The 21939-nt window shown below is 44.0% G+C and overlaps 1 protein-coding gene across 3 annotated transcripts; it reads left to right on the plus strand.

Annotated features, from left to right (window-relative positions):
- The first annotated feature begins 985 nt into the window (after window positions 1-985).
- LOC148003309 (putative sperm motility kinase W) lies at window positions 986-18845 on the plus strand. Of its 3 annotated transcripts, XM_087567954.1 has the most exons (7): window positions 986-1094; window positions 9281-10855; window positions 11290-11782; window positions 13036-13430; window positions 14429-14563; window positions 17743-17980; window positions 18531-18845. In XM_087567954.1, the coding sequence occupies exons 2-3, from the start codon at window positions 9339-9341 to the stop codon at window positions 11309-11311; spliced, it is 1539 nt and encodes a 512-aa protein (XP_087424080.1). In that variant the 5' UTR covers window positions 986-1094; window positions 9281-9338; the 3' UTR covers window positions 11312-11782; window positions 13036-13430; window positions 14429-14563; window positions 17743-17980; window positions 18531-18845. The 3 variants fall into 3 exon arrangements, with proteins under 3 accessions (XP_087424080.1, XP_087424079.1, XP_087424078.1); XM_087567953.1 differs by having other exon boundaries at window positions 989-1094; window positions 13036-14563; XM_087567952.1 differs by having other exon boundaries at window positions 993-1094; window positions 11290-14563.
- The last annotated feature ends 3094 nt before the right edge of the window (window positions 18846-21939 follow it).

A 21939-nucleotide genomic window follows, 5' to 3' on the forward strand; every position in this document is an offset into this window, starting at 1 on the left:
CCTTGTTTAGAATGTAGAGTCTTCCTGGAACAGGGAACATGTACACATTTTTCACATACATGATTAAATGCATGAGAATAACCATTGTAGGAGGATACACTATTGAACGTGAACAGTTTCAGGTCATAGATGTGCCTTTTAGAGATAAAGGAGAGAAGGCTTGGGGAGAGAGAGAGAGACTGGTTGACTGACTGTGAGGGTCATGGCAGCTAGAATAGAGCCTCACCCCAGCGGCTTAACGTTGAGCAGGGCTCAGCCAAAACGATAGTGGAAATGAAAAGGGCAGGGGGTGAGAGAAACATGGAACCAATAGAGTGTTCTGATTAAGGCTCAAAGTTTTAATATTCAGCACAGTGTATATAAAGGGAACAACTACAAAACCCATCCCCAGAACAGCATAGCAACAGCACATCTGTCTATGCAACAGGTTTCCATATCTTTGTAGTCTGTGAATTCCAGCACATCAAAGCTTGCAGCTGCAGCCAAGGCAGGTGTTGCTGTTCTGTCTGATGAATCCTACAGCTCAAGGTCTGCTCCTCCTGCCTTTCTGGGTTCATGTTCAAGGTCTGCATAGCCTGTGCAGACTGAGGAGGTCACACTGACTGAGGAGAGAAACAGACTTAAGATTTGCACTAGTGCTACATAGAAAAGACAGGGACATGACAGAGGACGTCCGGGATTGGAAATGCCATGGAACCAACTGCACAGCTATGCTGATCTGCATGGCATTGGCAGCTCCCATTATGGTGAATTATGTTTCCTGATGATCTGAGGCTAAACAAAACCTTGCTCCTATAAGTAGATCCTTGTCTGCATTTGATCACAATCACAAGGAAACTTAGCATTACAGAAGTTGGGGTCAAGAATGTGAGAGCAAATACATTAAAAAAACCATCAGATCTCTGATTGGCCTATTGCATGTGACATCATAATGAGACTGCTAGAATGTTAGATACCAGCCAATAGCAGGGTTCTGTCTAAGGCTGGGTTCTGTCCTTGTGCTTCAGAGAGGCAGTTGGTTTGTGAGAGAGCAGTTGGACTCAGTTGCTTCTCACAGATTTGGCCTTTTCCTCAACTTGTTGGATCTGAACATAGTGAGTTTGTTTCCTAGGTTTTCAGTTTGGGCTTTGGCATTTGGCTTCATTTACTTTTTATTTATTTACATTCTTGGTTTGGGTTTTAAGGATACTTTTATGTTCTTTTTCTTCATTTCAACTGCTATTCCTTTGATCAAGTTCATCTACTCGTCCTGTTTGCCTTTGTTTCTGTCTATTTTACACCTTTGGTGGTCTGTATTAACTGTACACAATGAGGAAATCATCATGACTTCACACATCTTGCTTGTCCTGCCTTTGGATTCTATTTATTGGCTTTACTTCATTTCCCTTCCATTGGATGTGACAAGTACTTCCCATAGCTCAAGGGTGCAATCCCCCTGCCTACTCATGGCCTGTAGGAAACAAAATGAGACACTTGTGTTTGTGGGATCGGCGTGTTTGAAGTCACACTTCTCTAGTTCCACTCGTTTTCCTGAAACATTGTCCTGACAAAGGTATTTCATCTCACACGTTGCCTGATGATGAAAAGAGTTGGAAAGTGTGCCTTGCCTCAGTTTCACAGAGTACTGAACTTCTTGCCAATCATTCTGTTAGTTGTTGAGACTGCAGGAGTTGTTTCACAGTTTGTTGGTTTTGCTCTTGGGGTTTGTGTTTGGTCTTTCATAGTTATATTCATGTAAACGTAAGTTTATATTCACATTTATATTTTTACTTTCTTTGATTCTTCTCTCATTCCAAACCTCCTAACAGCATCCTCACCTCACTCACTCCTCCAAGGTTTCCCCTTGCCTGTTCTGTCTCCCAAAGTCCCAACGGGCTCCCCGCTCCCATTTCCTTCAGAGAGGAGGCCTCCCGTGGACAGTGACGGAACATGGCAGAACTAGATGTAAGAAGCCTTTCTTAGTATTGTTGGATTTTCTTCTAGGGTTAACTTACCTATGGTATCTGTTTCTTCATTAATTATGACCTAATTTTCATTTTGAAAACCAAGTTTGTAATTTCCTTCATTACCTTTTCCTTGTATAAAACATATATTTTTCTTATTTTCAACTTATTCACTTTACCTCCTGCTCACTGTCCCCCTCCTGATCACTTCCTCCCACAATCCTGCCTCCCATCCTCCCCCCTTCCCCTTTCAGTGTGTGGGCCCCCAGGGTATCCACCCACCCCGGCATATCAAGTCTCTGCAGGCTTAGATGTGTCCTTTCCCATGGACACAGACAAAGCACCCGAGGCTAGAAGAACATTTTTCACGCACAGGCAGCAGCTTCTGGGATGGCCCCCACTCCAGTTGTTCATGACCCACATGAAGATCAAGCTACACATCTGCTCCATATGTGGAGGCGAGGCCTAGGTTCAACTGTATATGTTCTTTGGTTGGTGGTTCAGACTTTGAGAACCCCAAGGGTTCTCAAGGGTTAGTTGATTCTGTTGGTATTCCTGTAGGGTTCCTATTCTCTCTGGGTCCCCACAGTCCTTCCCCCATTATTCTACAGGAGTCCCCAATCTTCATCCACTGTTCGCTGCAGGTGTCTCCATCTGTCTGAGTCAGTTGGTAGGTGGAGTCTCTCAGAGGACAACTGTGCAAGACTCCTGTCTGCAAGCATACTTATCCTCAATGTGTATGGTACACAGGATATATATTAGTTGTGCCATATATGTTATATGTTATATAATATGATATTTATGGTAATTGCTTATATTATATATCAAAGTATTTTGTTATTTGAAACTATAAATATACTATTTTATGACTACAAATTATTACAGGCTGAAATTGTAATATCATAATATATATATCGTGATTATAAAACAAGTATAATACACTACACTAAATTTATATTGCACTTACATGTATTATAAATATATTATCAATAAGACACACCCAAAATACAGCAAACACATAGGCGAATGCTAGCAGCAATCCACTGAACTGAGAATGGGACCCCCGTTGAAGGAATCAGAGAAAGTACTGGCTCGAGACCCCATATGAACAACAATGCCAACCAACCAGAGCTTCCAGGGACTAAGCCACTACCCAAAGACTGTACATGGACTGACCCTGGGCTCCAACCTCATAGGTAGCAATGAATAGCCTAGTAAGAGCACCAGTGGAAGGGGAAGCCCTTGGTCCTGCCAAGACTGAACCCCCAGTGAATGTGATTGTTGGGGGGAGGATGGTAATGGGGGGAGGATGGGGAGGGGAAACCAATATGGAAGGGGAGGGGGATGTTGGTCCGGAAACCGGAAAGGGGAATAACAATCGAAATGTAAATAAGAAATACTCAAGTTAATAAAAATAAAAAAATAAACAAGCCATTATATTTTATTTTTTACATACCAATCTCAGCGTAACTCACGTCCCAATACCCCCTCATATATCTTCTACCAATCCTTCTCCAGTTGTTGGGAACACCCATGAAGACCAAGCTGTACTTATGCTATATTTGTGCACAGGGAGTCGGGGCACCTAGGTCTAGCCCATGATCTCTCCTGGATTGGTGGTTCATTCTCTGGGAACCCCATGGCTTGTGTAGAGTGGACTTTGATCATTATCTCCTGAACACCACATTCTGTCCACCATGTGTTTGTACTCAGGCTTCTCCTTTCTCCTGAAGCACAAGGGACAAAAATGTAGCCCATTTCTCTTTGTGGAACTGCTTTCTTTCAAGTAAAAATTTGTGTATGTGCAGTGACTTTCCTCGTCCCTCAACAGTTCACTGTCACAGTGCTTACTACATGTACTCTTCCCCAGTCACTCCTTACAGGCTTTGCTGTTGTTCAATTTATTTTTGATACAAATTGTCCTACTGCTCCTCAATGAGGCCATTTTGATTGTGAATGAAGGTCTCTGTAGTCTGTTGTTGAAATGGATGTGAAATACCGAGGGCTCTCATTTACAATTTTCATGTTTACGTTCACCAAGGAAGGGAGGTAGCTTATGCTTTCTTTTCCATCGTGATTATTTGGTTGGAGGAAGAGGGCAATACTAACAGACATGAGTTTGGATGTAGTCCTTTGCTTTCTCGTTCATGACATAATTTCTGTAAGTCTGGTATATATTTTTCTCCAATGTTTTTACACATTTGGGTAATCCACGGGGGCGGGCCTCAGATTGTTGGGAGTACTGTTTTTGTTTTTGTTTTTTTTTTTTTGAGTTTCTTTTATTTTATTTCTTTTTTTCATCTAAAACACGAGTTTATTACTTTGGGTAAACACTTATGTTACAGGCAATTGATACGTAAAAGTTAACAAATAATAATTTTTTTGATTTATTTTTGTCTTTTTTTATTAGATATATTGCTATATTTATATTTCAAATGTTATTCCCATTTGTGATTTCCGGCCCATAACCTCCCATGCCCTCCCAATCCCCCATATAGGTGTTGTCCGACATCCACCCCCTCTTATCCCATCATCCCTAAATTCCCCTGCACTGGGGTTCCAACCTTGGCAGGACCAACGTTTCTCCTTCCAGCAGTGTACCAACAAGTCTATTCTCTGCTTCTTATGCAGTTGGAGCCCTGGGTCAGTCCATGTCTAATCTTTTGGTAGTGGTTTAGTCCCTCGAAGCTCTGGTTGGTTCACATTGTTGTTCTAATGAGGTTGCAAGCTCCTTCAACTCTTTCTTTCACTTTTTCTCAACTCTTTCAATCCTTCCTCTAATTCCCCCCAAGGATGTCCTGTTCTCAGTTCAGTGGTTTGCTGCTAGCATTGACTTCTGTATTGGACATGCTCTGACTGTGTCTCTCAGGAGAGATCTATATCCGGTCCCTTTCCGCACGCATTTTTTTTAGCTTCATCAATCCTATCTAGTTTTGGTGGCTATATATACATGGGCCACATGTGGGGAAGCCTCTGAACAGCCATTCCTTCAGTCGCTGCTCTAAATTTGCTTCCATATCCCCTCCTATGAATATTTTTCCCCCTTTTAAGAAGGAGTGGGAGCATCAGCATTTTGGTCATCCTTCTTCTTGAGCTTCCTGTGGCCTGTGGATTCCATCTTGGGTAATTCGAGCTTTTTGGCTAATATCCACTTATCAATGGATGCACACCATGTATATTTTTCTGTGAGTGGGTTACCTCACTCAGGATATTTTCCAGTTCATTCCATTTGCCTAAGAATTTCATGAAGTCATTGTTTTTGATAGCTGAGTAGTACTCAGTTATGTAGATGTATCACATATTTTTTTTAAATTTATTTAATACTTAATAATAATTCTTTGGTTTCCGGGCAAACATCCCCCTCCCCCCTCCCCTTCCTTATGGGTGTTCCCCTCCCAACCCTCCCCCCATTGCCGCCCTCCCCCCAACAGTCTAGTTCACTGGGGGTTCAGTCTTAGCAGGACCCAGGGCTTCCCCTTCCACTGGTGCTCTTACTAGGATATTCATTGCTACCTATGAGGTCAGAGTCCAGGGTCAGTCCATGTATAGTCTTTAGGTAGTGGCTTAGTCCCTGGAAGCTCTGGTTGCTTGGCATTGTTGTACATATGGGGTCTCGAGCCCCTTCAAGCTCTTCCAGTTCTTTCTCTGATTCCTTCAACGGGGGTCCTATTCTCAGTTCAGTGGTTTGCTGCTGGCATTCGCCTCTGTATTTGCTGTATTCTGGCTGTGTCTCTCAGGAGCGATCTACATCTGGCTCCTGTCGATCTGCACTTCTTTGCTTCATCCATCTTGTCTAATTGGGTGGCTGTATATGTATGGGCCACATGTGGGGCAGGCTCTGAATGGGTGTTCCTTCAGTCTCTGTTTTAATCTTTGCCTCTCTCTTCCCTGCCAAGGGTATTCTTGTTCCCCTTTTAGAGAAGGAGTGAAGCATTCACATTTTGATCATCCGTCTTGAGTTTCATTTGTTCTAGGCATCTAGGGTAATTCAAGCATTTGGGCTAATAGTGAGTGCATACCATGTATGTCTTTCTGGATGTATCACATATTTTGAATCCATTGCTCTGTTGAAGGGCATCTGGGTTCTTTCCAGCTTTTGGATAGTATAAATAAGGCTGCTATGAACATAGTGGAGCATGTGTCTTTGTTGTATGTTGGAGCATCATTTGAGTATATGCCAAGGAGTGGTTTAGTTGGGTCCTCAGGTAGTACAATGTCCAATTTCCTTAGGAACCTCCAGATCGATTTCCCGAGTAGTTGTACCAGTCTGCAATCCCACCAAAAATGGAGGAGTGTTCCTCTTTCTCCACATCCTCACCAGCATCTGGTTTCACCTAAATTTTTGGTCTTAGCCATTCTGACTGATGTGAGATGGAGTCTCAGGATTGTGTTTATTTGCATTTCCCTGATGACTAACGATGTTGGACATTTCTTTAGGTGCTTCTTGGCCATTCAATATTCCTGAACTGAGAATGTTTTGTTTAGCTCTGTAACCCATTTTTTAATAAGGTTATTTGTCTCTCTGGACCCTCACTTCTTGAATTCTTTGAATATTTGGCAGCTACTATTTTTGCTACTCAATACTCGTTGCTTATGATTCTTGTGTTTATGTGTTTTATTTCATCTTATTTCAAAATTCACACAGGTCTACAATCTCCTTTCGTATATTCTTATTTCTGGAAGCATAAAACTTGAAATGTCCCTGAAAGATCATCTGGATTGTAGTCATAGTAGAGTGTTTGTAGAACATCATGTCAGCCATATTGCACTCTAGTTGGAAGAGGAGAGTCTGGTCTCAAATTGGAGAGCCACTATCCAAAGGAACCAGAGCAGTGAAGCAAGCTGTTTATTGGTGGTCTGAGCTTTGAACTGACAGATGATAGCTTAAGAGAACATTTTGAGAAATGGAGCACAATTACACACTGTGTGGTAAGGAGAGATGCTCAAACAACCTTCCAGTGGTTTTGTTTTTATTACCTATTCTTGTGTTAAAGAAGCATATACCACGATGTGTGGTCAGCCACACCATGTTGCTGGGTGTGTTGTGGAACCGAAGAGAGATATTCTAAAGAGGATTCTGCAAAGCCTGGTGCTCATTTAATGAAGAAAATTTTTGTTGGTGTTATTAAAGAGTAAACCCCAGAATATAATCAGACAGACTTCTTTAAAAAGTATGGCATGATTGAAACCATAGAAGTTATGGAAACAGGCAGAGTGGGAGGAAGAGAGGATTTGCTTTTATAACTTTTGATGGTCATGACACAGTTGACACAATTCTTGTTCAGAAAAACTATAATATCAATGGGCATAAGTGTGAACTGAAAGGCCCTTTGTAAACAAGAGATGCAGTCTGCTGGATCACAGAGAGGTCATGGAGGTGGATCTGTCTACTTGATGGGTCGTGGAGGAAACTGGTGGAAGATGAGGCTACGGTAATGAATGTGGTGGCATCAGAGATAGTCATGGTGGCGGTGGTGGTGGATATAATGGATTTGGAGGTGATGGTGACAGCTGTGGTGGCAGTCCTGGCTACAATAGTAGAGGAGGTTATGGAAACCAAGGTGGTAGATATGGTGATGGTGGAGGAGGACATGATGGTTACAATGAAGAAGGAAAGTTTGCTTGAGGTAGCTATGGTAGTGGTGGTAAGTTTAATGACTTTGGAAATTATAGTGGGAAGCAGCCATCAAATTATGGAGCCATGAAGGGGGGGGGCAGTTTTGCTGGAAGAAGCTCAGGCAGTCCCGATGGTGGTGCCTACGACTCTGGAGGTGAAGTGGTGGATGTGGCAGCAGAAGGTTTTAAAATAAAACAGAAACGGCTACTTTCTACTACAGTCTTAGTGGGAGAGAGAATGAGGAGTCGTCAGGAAAGCTGTAGGCTCCTTTGAGACACTTGTCCTGAATGCAGTGGAGGAACTGTAAAAATCTGCCAGAGAAGGAACGACGATCTATAGCCAGAGAAGTCATTGCAGCTTAAACAGGAAGCCCCTCTTGTTCAGGACTGTCATACCACAGTTTGCAAAATAGTGCAGCCACCGATTAAGGCAAGAGTGTCAATTAGATGTATATTTCTGAGGTCTTTCATTTGTTGTAACCTTTTCTTTTTCTTTTTATTACATCAGATGTATTGCCCTGTAAATTTTGATATTGGTACAAGGAATAAAAATTGAGTAATTTTTAAATTAAAAAAATCATCTCATTGTTTTCTGTTTATAGTCTGTAGAAGTCTCACTTGATAACTCAGGTTAACTGTTTGCATGGTTGTCTTGAAAGTAGCCAGCTCATTTTTTTTTTATTAACTTGAGTATTTCTTTTTTTCTTTTTTTTTTTTTTTTTGGAGCTGGGGACCGAACCCAGGGCCTTGCGCTTCCTAGGCAAACGCTCTACCACTGAGCCAAATCGAGTGTTATTCCCTTTCCTGGTTTCCAGGCAAACATTCCCCTAATCCCTCCACCCCCTTCCTTATGGGTGTTCCCCTCCCCATCCTCCCCCCACTGCTGCCCTCCCCCCAACAATCTAGTTCACTGGGGGTTCAGTCTTAACAGGACCCAGGGCTACCCCTTCCACTGGTGCTCTTACTAGGATATTCATTGCTACCTATGAGGTCAGAGTCCAGGGTCAGTCCATGTATAGTCTTTAGGCAGTGGCTTAGTCCCTGGAAGCTCTGGTTGCTTGGCATTGTTGTACATATGGGGTCACGAGCCCCTTCAAGCTCTTCCAGTCCCCCGCGACTCCTTCAACGGGGTCCTATTCTCAGTTCAGTGGTTTGCTGCTGGCATTTGCCTCTGTATTTGCTGTATTCTGGCTGTGTCTTTCAGGAGCGATCTACATCCGGCTCCTGTCAGCCTGCACTTCTTTGCTTCATCCATCTTGTCTAATTGGATGGCTGTATATGTATGGGCCACACGTGGGGCAGGCTCTGAATGGGTGTTCCTTCTGTGTCTGTTTTAATCTTTGCCTCTCTATTCCCTGTCAAGGGTATTCTTGTTCCCCTTTTAAAGAAGGAGTGAAGCATTCACATTTTGGTCATCCGTCTTGAGTTTCATTTGTTCTAGGCATCTAGGGTAATTCAAGCATTTGGGTAATAGCCACTTATCAATGAGTGCCAGCTCATTATTGATGTCATGTCAGTATTTCCCTTTGCATGCCCAGTTCACTGGAACCATTTCTGCTCTTTACCACGACTCCTGCTCTACCAGTTTTTGGTTGGGATCTTCTGGGATTTATATGTCCTTGAGGTGCATCATTGGGTGGTTTGGGATATCTTAGGTTTCATGACAGAGAATTCTTAGTTGTAAGCCTTCATTCCAAACTTGCATTCATTTTTATTTCTAGCCTTGTATGTTCCTGGATTAACACATGCGATTAGGTGGTTGACCTTGAAGCAAGCATCATGGCCGGCCACACAGAAGTGAACATCCTTGAAAAAGATTTCCGGATCTTGCTATCTCTGGGTTCTGGCTCATATGGAGAGGTGAAACTTGCCTGTCACCTTCCCACAGGCACAAGGGTGGCTGTCAAGGTCCTTGATAAAAACATCAACAGTGTGGCTGACATCACTTTGGAGGTGGAACTCCTTCAATCTTTAGAACACAGAAACATTGTTCGATTTTTTCACATGATCGACACACTGACAGCAAGTTACATTATCATGGAATATGTGGCAGGAGAGGACCTTGAGAGCTGCCTCAGATCACTGGGCTGTATGAAAGAGGAGGAGGCCAGACCTATTTTCCAGCAGGTGGTGTCGGCGGTTCACTTCCTCCACCAAAGACGCATAGCACACCGCGATATTAAATTAGAAAACATTCTGGTCGATGCGGCAGGAAATGCAAAGCTTTGTGATTTTGGTATGGCAATTAAAATCACAGAAGGGCAGATGCTGGAGGAGATCTGTGGCTCCTTGCTCTATTGGGCCCCAGAGATCTTGGCAAGGAAACCCTATGATGGGCTGGCAGGTGACATGTGGAGCTTGGGCATCGTCCTCTATGTTCTGGTCACTGGGCACTTTCCATATCTAGAAGCTACCACTGAGGATATGCACAGGCTCATCACTACTACCATGTGTCCCATTCCTTACCACTTGTCAAAACCGTGTCACATCATCATTGCACGTTTACTCATGGTCCCCACCTGGTACAGGTTGACAATATATCAGCTGGTGGAACGACCGTGGCTGGGCCCCATTCAAGAACATAGGCTGCTTGCCACAAAAGGAATACTTCCCAGGATCGTGAACACAATGTGCACCATTGGTTATACCTGTGAAGAGATTGTGTCATCCCTAACACACAGGCAAGTCAAAGGTGAAGTAATGGCAACCTTTAATATTTTAAAATACCAGCTGAACTGTGGGGACAGCCATCAACAAGTGGAGAAGCCCTGGGCAAACAGCAGCCCTGCAGGTGCCCTTAGCCTACTTCCAGCTTTGAAGAGGAGAGCGAGTGAACCTGTTCCTTCAACCCGTATAGAAGCTGGCAAGAGTCACTTTCAGGAGGATGGTGTGGAAGAAAGAGGCGAGAGTTGCAGAAGGTACCCCATGCTCACCAAATACTCCTCCGTGGACCTAATGCCCTGTTCAGATGACCCAGTACCAGAAGGATATTCTCTGGCAGTTAACATCACTAATACTGCTACAGAGGACATTGCAGTCAACAGAAATTCTATGGACAGCCTACGTGGTGAACACTTCTGTCCATTATCAGCCCAGGACGGAACAGCCACAGGGTTTGTGAACATGGGCTTTTTTGAAGAAGAACCATCCCCAGAGCTCGACATTTCCAGGGACCAGCCCCAAGTTGGACCCATAGCTTCTGCTTCTAGGCCACTTAGGGGCTGGAAGCTGATGAAGAAGCGAATTTTCCGTTTCCTGGAAGCCTGCTGCTGCTGCTGCTGTCTGCCCTCCCCATGGTGAGCCTGAATCCCTGTGTTAGGTGCAACAAAGAAAAGATGGGATAGTGAAGTCCCTTAGAAAACACAGCTGGACTGGCTACCCAGATTCACAATTCCTGTGCAGTTAGGATATGCCTTTTAATATCCTCTGCAAACGATAAGATGGACCCTCTAATACGGCAAAAATATAAGATGTCTAGCACATTAAATGGCCCAATTCCACAGCTTTACCCTCATTTAAATGTCTAGAGGGTTGAGTCACAAGCAGATAGCATAGCATGGGGCACATTGGGTTGAAAGAGATAGAGGACAGTTTAGCTAAAGGGGAGAAATTTTATAGAGGAAGGAGGAAGGTGAGAGCTATGGCAGATCAGGTGAGTTCAGTGCTGAATAAGTCCTACCTCTGTCACGGTCAGTAATAGATGCACTTTCATATTTCTTTTGCTTTGAAGTGGGGAAACTGAAATGAATTAATAGAATTCCGGCCCTATTGAGGAGTGATGCCACAGCAGAAAGTCAGGACAGAACCCCAGGCTGCTGTGTTCCTCCAACCCAGGGCTACACGCTTCTGTGTCCCTCTCCAGCTCTTGGGTCTGAACTTTCAGTGTGCAGCTCCTTCAGTTTCCTCCAGCCCCAGCACTGCTTCGTGGACAGAAAGGTGCGCATAAGGAACATCTAGCGGGGGAGGCTCCACCTCCCCAGCTCTGGACATGCTATAGGACCAGTGCCTACAGCATCTAAAACAGAGGCCTCTACAGGCAGGAATGACCTGTCTCATGACAAGGCCTCTGTCATGGACATTGAAGACAGGACTTACTCAGTCCTGAGGAGGACGAGTGTCATCTTGGTCACTTTATACCCTCCATCTTATTTTGTGACTGTCCTTTGGAAAGGCCTGCAAGAACCATGGAAGTCCCCTGGAAGGAGGAAAACAGGTGAAAGGAGGTAAGCGGAACAATTGGCAAATGGGATGGAATGGGAAACAGAAATGAGAGGGTGTAGTGTGAGGAATAGATTCTGTCCTTAGGAACTTCCTGTCCAAAAAGTGCCATGAAAGAGATGCTTGTTTTGGACTAGGCAGGAGCTTGGGGCAATCAAGAGTAGGAATAGAGTTCCTGAGAGGTACAGCATGTAACTAGATCAGCCTGGCCAACGATGAGGAGAAGAGGGCCTGCTTGGATGGCTCCTTGCATGAGTCAAGGCAGACAAGTAGGAAGCTGCCTTGAAGCATCATCCTGTTCTATGCTCCTGAGCTGTCAAGTGGCAGGAAAAAGGTATAGCCCTGTAAAGTCAGTTGGTTCCTATCCTGCTCAGGACTCCGGAAGTCCTGTCTTCAATGTCAATAACAGGCCCTTCAGGATTCTTTGTTTCTTTTGAGGGGAAAGTGAAATGGCATAGTTGAGCTATGCCTTTGGTGTTGTATGTGCAACAAGAGGGACGCAAGTCAGATATTGGAGGTGCTGTGTAAAAATATACCAGGGCTACAGGTCATAGCACCCATCCTCCAAATATACAGTTTCAGCTACGGTGTTTAAACCCTTCACCTCCCTGGAGCGCCTGCCCTGCTTGCTAGATTTCCCTAAGTAGTCACATGCAGCTGTGACCTGATAAAATTCTATGTCCCTAGTTTTGTCATGTTTGTGGAAAAAGGCTTTGAGAGCATCTAGAACAGTGGCCTCTGCAAACAGAGCAGACATCCATGTAGTTCTCAGGCTCCACTCCACTCTGTTCACTTCATCATACCCAAGCTCCCTTCTGAAGGTTCTGTGGAAGAAGGCCATTAACCCCGAGTGAACTGTTGGAGCTGCGGATACACAAAGGGAGATAAGAGGGAGGAATAGGGAAAAGAAGAAATGAGTGGACATGGAGAGGGACAAAGCAAGAGTGTGCTGGGACACTTCCTGTCAGTGATGAAGCAGAAATGAGGGAATGTGTGGTCTCGGGCAGGAGTTTGATGAAGAAAGACTAGGAACCATTGTCCACCGCAGACAATGTGAGTTGTGAGGACACTGCACACCATGTGAAGTGGTCCTGCTCTGATGGTTACTGACATGTGTCAAGGTACAGAAGTAGGAGTTTGCCCCAATAAATACTCTCCTGTTTGGGGCGACTGATGGAGGGTGTGGCACTGGGGAGTCTGCTGCTCTTGTCTTATGCAGACTACGTCTCATCTGGTACCTGTGTCTTTTTCTTCACAGCCTCTTTCATCCAGGCCTTCCACGTTTCCTCCCATGTCATGTTTGAAGAATCTTTTATCATTCTCCCGTCTCATGGACTGATTCATAACTATCATTTGAGCTATGTTTGTTTTGCTCAACAATGGCAAGTTAAATAGGTATTACCGAGCCTGATGCCAGATATTGCCTCTAAGAGGCCAGCAGCCATGGTACTGGATTGTATCTACTGCCAATCAAGAATCCAGGCTTAGACAAGAACAATGGTGATCATGGAATTGTAGATGTCAGCCCCTGGTGGGGTATGGAGAATGGAATGAATGTTTCTGTGAGGTGTTTTTCAGGACACATTTCAGGGAAGGAGAAACTCTCAGGGTTGACCTGGCAACCGAGCTTCACAGAGAATCCAGAGGCCTAAGGTGAGTGAATCATGCAGCTGAAAGTAAGATGGAGTCCAGTAAGTATCTGTGTGCTGTAGACCATGAGTGTCCGAAGCCTGGTCTTCATATAGTGAAGGAAGGAACACAGAAGGTGGTTTATGCCAGCATCGCCTTCTCCTAGGGAAATTGTTGACTGTTTACTGACAACCAATGGGAACATGAGGGACGACAGAGCTGTGGTAAGGCAGGAACTGCCTGCTCCTTTATACTTGGCATCCAGCTTCCATTCTGCCCAGCTGTCCCTGGGCACATTGACAGCATTGGTCAAATCTTCTTCCCAACAGGATGATGGGAAGTTTGGCTGTCAATACTTCCTAGAATCTGTATCATCTGGTGAGTCCTGTGTCAACAGAACAGAAAGCTGAGTTCATAGTGGTTGAGAGTAATTTTGACTTTCATGGCATCAACCAGGGTCAGCTTGTGTTTCTATTGCACATCATGGAAGCTAGAGCTGTTGAATGGATGGGCTTCTTTTTAATTCTTTAAAGGGGACAGTGAAATTTCTTGTCCTAACATTTAGTTTTTATTTTTTGAGACAAGAACTTAGTACATAGCATTTTTTTTTGTTCTGTAAATCATAATGTAGAATTGGTGGTTCCAAAACTCAGTGAGATCTTCCATGGCACTGCATCTTGTATGCTAGGATTGTACATGGGTACAGCAGCAATAATAAATTCTTGTAATCTTTCCATGTAGAACCATTCCAGTCCTGAGCTTTCATCATTTGTGCATGGCCAGGAATTGAGCTGGAGGCACTGACATCCAGGGTCGACTAGGAACAGTGAGCAAACCAACCTCAAATGTAACCTTCAGAATAGAAGTCTATGTTCCCATGGGAGTGGACACCTGATGGTGGGAATTCAGTCTAGAATACTTCTGTGGAGAGAAGCCAGTGGGATAGGCGTTGTGTGTCATGCTTGACACCATTTGGATATAGGCCTCAGAGTGTGACTCTCTTACCTTGCCTGCTTTCACAGGATCCCTTAGCTGCCTTCTGGGCATAAGTCACATGACCTCAAAGTGACAACTTCAGGATACCGTAGACTACCTAGCCAGTCTTGTCGACAGAATTCTTTCCATCTGAGCCAAGTGGTCATAGATGAAGACATAAGGTGGGTCACTGAGACAACTGGTACCTGTCATTTATTATTGAAAGCACAGCTTTCACTTCATGGTCATCTATGGTAGAGGAAAGACTCTTGTTCTCCTGATTCAACACCAAGATACAGTCTGATCAGTTGCTGACTTTCATGACTAGTTTGGATTTCATGGGTCCCACAGTGCTGTCTTTGCTTGTCAAACCACTTTGGATTGAGTTTTAAACCACTGAAACGTGTTGATCCTGGCAGGCTAATGTGGAGATTGGGATGTAAGAATCTGAGTTCTGCATCACCCAAAGCACTGTACAATACCTCATGGAACGTCTGTGATGGGACAGGTAAACTCTCCACATAAGAATTGTCGAACATGTTAGGGAGACCCCGTCCTATTCCATATCCTTAGAGCTTTGTCATTTATGTTCAGGTTCCTAACCACCAAACTTCTATTGAGTGAAAACAAGCCATTTCTGTCCTTGGGGAAAGCTTGTGACACACAGCACAGTCCTCCTGATCTTTATCTGTCTCTGAAAAATGTCAAAATTTCATAATTGAGGCTGGTTATGTGGAGTTTTCTTCCTATATCATCTTCATATAATTTTTTCATTATATTTTCTTTTAAAATTTGTCTTATTCCATTGAAGCATTAAATGTTTTCCATGGATGGGTATACACATTCAAAAATCTGATTTCATAATGCCGTTCCCCAGAAGCTTTTAGCTCTTTGTAAACCATCATAGTTGAGCTCAAGATGGACCTCCGAGGATGAGAAGCACAGGTTGCAGAGGCAGCATGAACTCCATTAACTTTTGCTGAAAATGGAGGGTGGAGAACTAATGTTTTGCATGGTTCATATATCCTCCTTGTTTGAAGGGATGAGCCCTATATATTGTGAGACATGGGGTTTCCTGCTGTAGAGCGAGAGAACAGAATGAAGAATCCTGTAGGAAATCCATAGAGTCTGTGTCCATTTACTGATTTACCCAATATAGAGGCCTCTATCCAACACAGGACCAGGTAAACCATCTATGAGTGTTTTCTCCACAGGAAACCATATTTAAGAAGGAAACATGGCCCAGGCCTACCCTCTCACAGCATTGTTTTCAGAGTGTACCTTGAGCCAATACCATGTCCAATCTGCCCATGAATGTGCCAATTCTTTGGGCAAATCTGTACAGAAATACTACAGCAATACTCATTTCTCTGCTTTTCTCATCAGATTTCCCACATGAGGAAAGACCAGCTCCATCCCTCTTTCCTCATGGTCCCCTCTCTGATGTTGCATTTGCAGCCTCCCTGTATCCCCGTATCCCTCCCATCACAGAAGTCATAGCTCACTGCATGCTGCCTCAGTTTTTCTGTATGCTTAGGAGACTCACGGTGGGGAGTTTTATCAGGACCGTATCTGTCTCCTAACAGGGGAGTACCAGCAATGAAGGGAAATAGGAATCCTTTTTAGTAGGAATACTTGGATCCTGCTTCCCTTTTGAGGGGGTGGGTTTACGTAGCCAGGAGCACAGTGATAATAGAAGATAAATTCTTGGAATCTTGTCTAAACTTAGCACTACATGTTAGCAACCATGAGGATGCCCTGGAAGGGTTCCTTCAATCCCAAGATAAGTGATGGAAAGACAGAGGGAGATAGTGAGAGATAGAGACACAGACACTAAGGAGTGGCTCTCAGGGAACATGAGATAACTTAGTGTAGGCGATTCTCTGTACTAAAACAGTTGAAGAGGAAACTTTGAAACAAAGAGTGCAAACATCTTCACTCACATCTATGTCCTGACATTCATACTGCCACTGGACTTTTACTGCATTTGTATTGGCTTCCAGAGCTAGGGTACAAATAACCTACCAGAAATGAAAGATAGAGTTTCAAATTAGCTCAAAACTCAGGAACAGGATCTGACTCAGGAAGACAGATTGTTAAAAATGCAGGAGAACCTATCGAGACTCACTGACCCTCCCCCTATCACCAGATATGAGTAAATGAGTAATGAGTTCTGTACTGCCCCTGTGATAGATACTTGTTCAAGTCCCGGTTGTGCCCTCCAGCCATTGAGTCCTGCAGAGAGTATTCCAGGAAACAGGCTGGCCAAGCCTAAGCAGATGTGTTTCAGATGCAGATGCCTCATCAACACTGACAAACATTTACCCTAAAGGACAATCAAGATCTGTTCTCAGGAGAATGCTTGCCCTTTCCCCTCATTTAAGTCCTAGAGTCTTAAGAACAATCTTGTAATTTTGAGAGTTTTCCCTTGTGACATTTTTGGTATTTCCTTTTGACATCCTCTCATCTCCTGGAGTTTGTGACTTCTTCCTTTAAAAAGCCCTTCTCCCAGCCACTCAGGGTCAACACCTCTGTCTCCTGCATGTGATACGTGTCGGCCCAGAGATCTCCTTAGTAGATCTCCATAATAAACCTCGCCTTTGTGTATACATCCAAAATGGTCTCTCTGTGTCTGGGGTCTGCGACTTCTCGAGACTTGAGTAAGGGTCTCCATTCGGGGATCTTTCAGAAGAAGATAGCCAAGAGGCAATTGGTCATTTTTTGCTTCGCCCATAGCTGGTCTGCTTTTAGTGACCACTAATGTAGTCTTCAATACTGATGCACCTTATGGAAAGCCAGACCAGAGCAAAAAAGACATTAGTAAGGTAGCCATGTCACGAAATCCCAGGAGAGACAGCAGAAATGAATGTTTGGCCCCACCATTTGCCATTGATTCCAAGTATGTGAATTTCCCAGTGCAGAGTTGATGCCCAAGAGACCAGAAGAGTATAAAGTGGACATTTTGTGTTGCAGCCACTAGAGGGAGCACGTTGCTGCCTGTTACCTGAGAGAAGAGAAGTCAGCTCTTTAGGGCCAAGCTTACAGACTCAACACCTTCCTTTCCACACAGCCTGCCTGAGAGAGACACCTGGACAGGCGTAGTCAACACAAGCTATTTCAACCAGGACCTATCCAAACATGACATTACAGGCCAGTAATACTCATCTCCCAGAGAAGAAAACTGAGTCCCAGAGATGATCCGTAGCTTGCTCTTTTGTACAATGTATGTTTGGCTCATATACTATAGAAACCCAACCAGATATTTGACTCAGACATAATGACCACAAGCACACTGACTTCCTTGTAGTCTTACTGTGTACACTACAGTCACTGGCCATGTTCTGTCTTCTCTAATCTGCAGGTTCTGCTGAACAAGATCTGTGGTCAAAGATCCTTTCACCGTCCTTGCATTCTGACTCATCTAGAAAATTGTTAAAGAAGATGGTATAGGAAATGCAGTGTCCAATCCACATAGAATGTTGGGAAACTGCTTAATTCCTTTCTCCTAGTTCCTGTTTATGGGACAGATGCAGGCAAACAAGCCAGACCAGTCCCTGAAAACATTATTTCCTGAAGAGAACCATTGAGTTCTTTATCACGTAAGTCACATAAGGGGAAAATAAACATTATCCCTGCTTCATTGGGTACTGAAGTCCACCCAAAATGAACAGGCTGTGTGATCTGAATAGTCACAAGTCTTAGGTAGGACAGTGAATGTTTCTGGCAACATCATCATGTATCTTCAATGAGCCTTCTCTAGTAGATAGACGTCTGTCCACATCTTGAAACATGTACCCAGAAAATTCCTGCCTCAGGATGTGGCACACATTACTATGACACTGGCTGTGGAGAGCATCTCCCACCTACACGTCTCATGAATGAGTATCATGTCATTGCCTGAGATCTAGAGGAGCTCAGAGGCTTCACACAACACCAGGAGGACATGCTGTGGAAGACAATGAAATGTTTTCCCTTCTACCATCCAACTACACACAACCACTCCACATTTCCAACCATATCTGGGCACTCTACAGGAGGATCTCTTCGTGAAACCACCCACTGGGTAGATATAGCCGATTCACTGCCCATCTTAGATAGTTTGCATTTTGGCTGTGAACAACTCTCACCTATGCTTCTCTATTCTCACAGATATTCAAGGAATCACTCCTGAGCAGATGAAGTATGTGTCTCCGCAGAGCCTGAGCAAGTGAATGTGCCTCCATGTCTGTTGTCTAGACTGGATCTCCTGAGAAGGCCAGTGGCCATGGACCCAAGGACCACTTACAGGAAGATGGTGAAATTGAGGGCGTTCTGTTGGGCCATGTCTTAGTGGTGTTGGGTAGATAATATTCACAGTCAAAAAGTACTAAAGTGTTTCAGTACAATTCCAAAATCAGCTTTGAATTGGTATTCAGAACACTTTCACACATGGCTGAGAGAAATACAAATTGACCTGAACCCTTATGCCTGCCTAGTCACTGTTCTTTTCTTCAACAGTTCATTTTTTATACACTTTACACTTTGATCACAGCCACCTTCTTTCCTGTGCTCCCAGTCAGGGCCTTACATATCATTCCTCTCATTGCCCCATCTACCTTCTTTTCAGAGAAAGAGGGAGCCTCCTTTGGGCACCACTCCACCCTGAGACATGTAGTCTCAGCAGCACTGCATACATCCTTTTTATACATCATCTATATGCTCAGCAAAACCACTTCGATGGCCAAACACCAAATGGAGCAAACAGCTGGTCCTAAACCTAGAAGATCTGACAGAATGAAGACGAGATTCCTCCCTACCCGGCCCTTCTCATTCCATCCCTTCCCACATTGTCTCAGAGTTAGAGGAAGTGCTCCAGAAAAAGAACAGAGACTGGACAGATATGACTGAGCACATAGTCTAGCAATAGACCCACCGAAATCAGGCCAGCTAATTTTGTCAAAGGCAACCAGGGAAATCAAGGCACAAAAAAGTGAGCTGCCGTCAAAAAATGTTGAATTGTGTTAAAGCAAATATTAGAAAATCCATTGAAAAACAGAACACAGTCAACAAAGTTACTTGTGTCTCCAAATGCACACGATATAATTTTTATATACATGTTAAAGAAGAGGCATATATGAATTTGTCTCATAAGTAGGATGATCAGAGAAAATGTAGAAGATGAACTGTGCAAACGAAATCCTTAAGAAAATCAAGAACCAGACAATGGCTGGAGCAAAAGCCTCCCTAGGGCACCTACAAGGAACCTGACTCCTAACACACCCCAGGAGACAACACATCCCTGTACTACCTAGAGATTAACAAGTAGAAGTGCTTTAACATACACTCTCTTCCATCCATGCAACTCTAATAATTACTGCATAAGCAGAAGGGGTAGAGGTCGAAAATGATCACTATTCAAGCCTTGGTGATTAATTCCAGCTCTGACAGTCAGCACCATTTTGGCTCCCAAATACCCGAAGCCAATAGAGGGAAGAGGTTTAAGATGGGAGACATATAGGACTCTTTGGACCTGGTGTGTCTTGCTGTTGCTCATGGAGAACAGGAAGGCCAGAGCTGCAAGTGTCCACTGATTCAGATATGCTGCTACATATCACCCACATGAAACATCTCAGCCAGCTGCTGCTGCTCAATCCATGCCAGGGACCAACCTGTGCTGTCCATTCCACATGCCTCTGCATTGCTAGGTGTCAGGACCTGGGAACACTTGCTTCCCCCGTATCACATATACTTCTATATATTTGGCCTTGCCCTCACACTTGTCCTCTGACATAGCCACTCCACATCCACTACTAGGTGCCTGTTCTATATGACCCTCTCCTACCACTCTAGTCAACACACACCAGTAGGATTCAGGACGTGCCAGATATGTTGTCCTCAGCTGCTGTGCTCCAACACCCATGCAAGTAATTGTGCTAGCCAGATGTCCCCACCCATGACACCCCCAAATGTACTAGAGTCATCAGGACACCTCCAGTACAAAGCCCCATGTACTATCTATCCTCTGTGTCTAGCGTTGCTGATACCAACTATGTCATACATAAGTCTCAAGACTGCAGGATTGAACAATTTGATACACAGTAGTGCATAAGGGCTCAACAAGGTGTCCAGTGAAACCTGAAACCAAGCTACGGTGGCAGGGGATGGATTATCTTGTGGACCTGATAAATAGCAGTGCCTGAGTGGGTTTGGCAGTAGGATTGAGGGTATCTAGTAAGATAGTGGTAGAAGCTCCTGATACTGAAATGATTGATTTCCAGAGCATTAGCAAGATGTTCTGTAATGTCTTATGAACACAGTAATGTGTATTGAGTTCCAGCAGTAGGGACCTGAGATATACTGGTCTGTGCAGGGGACCAGGGTGCTGTCCAGCAGTAACTTATCAATAGTATGTATGGAGCACAGGTGGTAATTATGATGTTATATGGAACAGTGTGTGTGTGTGTGTGTGTGTGTGTGTGTGTGTGTGTGTGAGTGTGTGTGTATGTGTGTGTGTGTATTGTGAGGGGTTATAAAGTTTGGTGTGGTGTTTTCACCTGCAGTGAATATGAACCTAAAATCTGTTGTTGTGGATTGTAATGCACTTTGGATTACATCTGTGAATGTGAGGTGATTTAGTCAGTTTTCCTTGGAACCTGATATCATGGAAGACATCGATCCTTGGAAAGCAGTGAAATGGATGTTAGCCAGTGTGTGTAGAGAACCTGTGACTTTAGGGAGGTATACCCAGCAGATCCTTGCACTATGGGTGTGTGTGTGTGTGTGTGTGTGTGTGTGTGTGTGTACATGAGCGTATATCACTTTTACTGTAGGTAATAAGAACTTACCAGGACCCCATACCTAGGGATGTGGATGTTTGTGTACATGGCGATATCTTGAATAATGTGAAAGTCAATTTAGGTCTCTGAACACATGGCTAGGTAGCTGGTTCTGCTAGGTATCTAACCCCATTCAGAGCCCTAAATTGACTTTCATGTCATTCAAGATATTGCCCTATAGACAAAGATCTCCATAACACTTCTAGGTATAGGGTCCTGGTAAGTTCTTATTCCCTATAGTCAAAGTCACATCCATGCATGCACACACACACCCCTGGTGCTAGGGTCTGCTGGGTATACCTCCCTACAACCAAAGGCTCTCTTACACAGCTATGGTTCAGATCCTCACAGTAACATCTTCTTTTACAAATCCTCACATGTTCAGATACATGTATACCTGTCCCTAGAGCCACACTAGGAACATGCACACATGCATTCATGTACACACACACACACACACACACACACACACACACACACACCCCAGGAGATTGAAAAGAGATGGCGTGGGAGGGAGGGAGACAGAAATAGAACAGAAGCACAGATACATAGATTCCTATACAGAGGCAAGCATGCTGTCATGGCAACCAGTTGGGTTGTGCTATGGACAAAGGTCCATGTATGCACACAGATATACACATGGCTACATTTTTTGGCCTGTTAGGTATGAATACACATACACATGAGCTGGGTTTCAGTTACTGATATCTTCCCAATCAACTAATTCTCCACACATGTTTAGA

This window comes from Rattus norvegicus, chromosome 9 (genome assembly GCF_021556685.1).
Source record: "Rattus norvegicus strain SHRSP/BbbUtx chromosome 9, alternate assembly SHRSP_T2T, whole genome shotgun sequence".
NCBI lineage: Eukaryota > Metazoa > Chordata > Mammalia > Rodentia > Muridae > Rattus > Rattus norvegicus.

Excerpts from the sequence above, each read along its gene's own strand:
- LOC148003309 (XM_087567954.1), top strand. The coding sequence starts at position 9,339 with ATGGCCGGCCACACAGAAGTGAACATCCTTGAAAAAGATTTCCGGATC. Across the intron at positions 10,856-11,289 it reads TGCTGTCTGCCCTCCCCATG|TGGGGAAACTGAAATGAATT; the intron begins GTGAGCCTGAAT and ends TTTGCTTTGAAG.